General features: G+C 50.2%; 1 protein-coding gene across 1 annotated transcript in view; it reads left to right on the top strand.

Annotated features, from left to right (window-relative positions):
- Positions 1-922, top strand: part of CCDC92B (coiled-coil domain containing 92B) — a 13,549-nt gene that overhangs the window by 6,112 nt on the left and 6,515 nt on the right. The window contains exon 2 of the mRNA XM_012810909.1: positions 564-611. Coding sequence (XP_012666363.1) covers positions 564-611 — 48 coding nt within the window. The remainder of the gene's footprint in view (positions 1-563; positions 612-922) is intronic.

Genomic DNA, 922 nt, shown 5'->3' on the forward strand with positions numbered 1-922 from the left:
AAAAAAAAAAAAAGTGAAACATAGGCATGCAGATTGGTGAGTAGCCCTGAGCCCACCTACAGTGCAGCCAAGAAGATCTGGACATTCCAGTCCTGCTCAGCAAGGGTCCTTCAGCACCCCTTTGATTAGTTGGGCTAATCACCCCTCGGAAGGGACACATGCTCCCCCAGTCCCAAAACAAGCCAGGCTCCTCAGTCCCACAGGGTTGAACCTCAAACCCAGACTCAAAGCTCTTTCTAGAAAGATCTCTGAGCTTCGAAACAAGCCAAGCAGTCCCAGGTTATGCCTTGGGCACATCTCTTCATCTCTTCCCTTTACTGAGCTGCAGTAAAATAGGTATGGGGGGTGGTTTAGATAGTTTCTAAGGATTCTTACTGAGCCAGGCACAGTAGCAAGTGCCTGAAGTCCCAGCTACTCAGGAGGCTGAGTCAGGAGGATCTCTTGAGCCCATGAGTTCAAATCCAACCTGGGCAATAAGGCAAGATCCCGTCTCAAAAAGAGAAAAAAAAAAATCCTTATTGCCACAAGCACAGACAACTGCCTTTTCTTTTCTCTTCCTCCAGAACTGACCCATGACCTGGAAATGAGAGAGGCCCAATTTCACCAGCAAGGTAAAAGAAGGACTGCTGAGGGGGAAATGCCATGAGGTCCAATAGGTAGAGTTTTCCCCAACTCTTAATAGGACCCAAGCCTTCTTTGTCCTCGGCCTAGACTTGGGGACAGCTACTCCTCAGCTGGGTGAGCAGAGCACAGGATGTCAGCTCCATTGGCCCATTCAGGTAGATGACCTTGTGCAGTGAACAGCCTGCACCATCATACATGGTACCCTGTATCCATGTCTGTCCAAAGTGGGGAAAGGACTGGGCACGGTGGCTACAGGCGCCAGCACCTGAGAGGCTGAGGCAGATGGAGTTCCTGAGCT

The sequence above is a fragment of the Otolemur garnettii genome, unplaced genomic scaffold (genome assembly GCF_000181295.1).
Source record: "Otolemur garnettii isolate 467f Iridium unplaced genomic scaffold, OtoGar3 scaffold00145, whole genome shotgun sequence".
Lineage (NCBI taxonomy): Eukaryota > Metazoa > Chordata > Mammalia > Primates > Galagidae > Otolemur > Otolemur garnettii.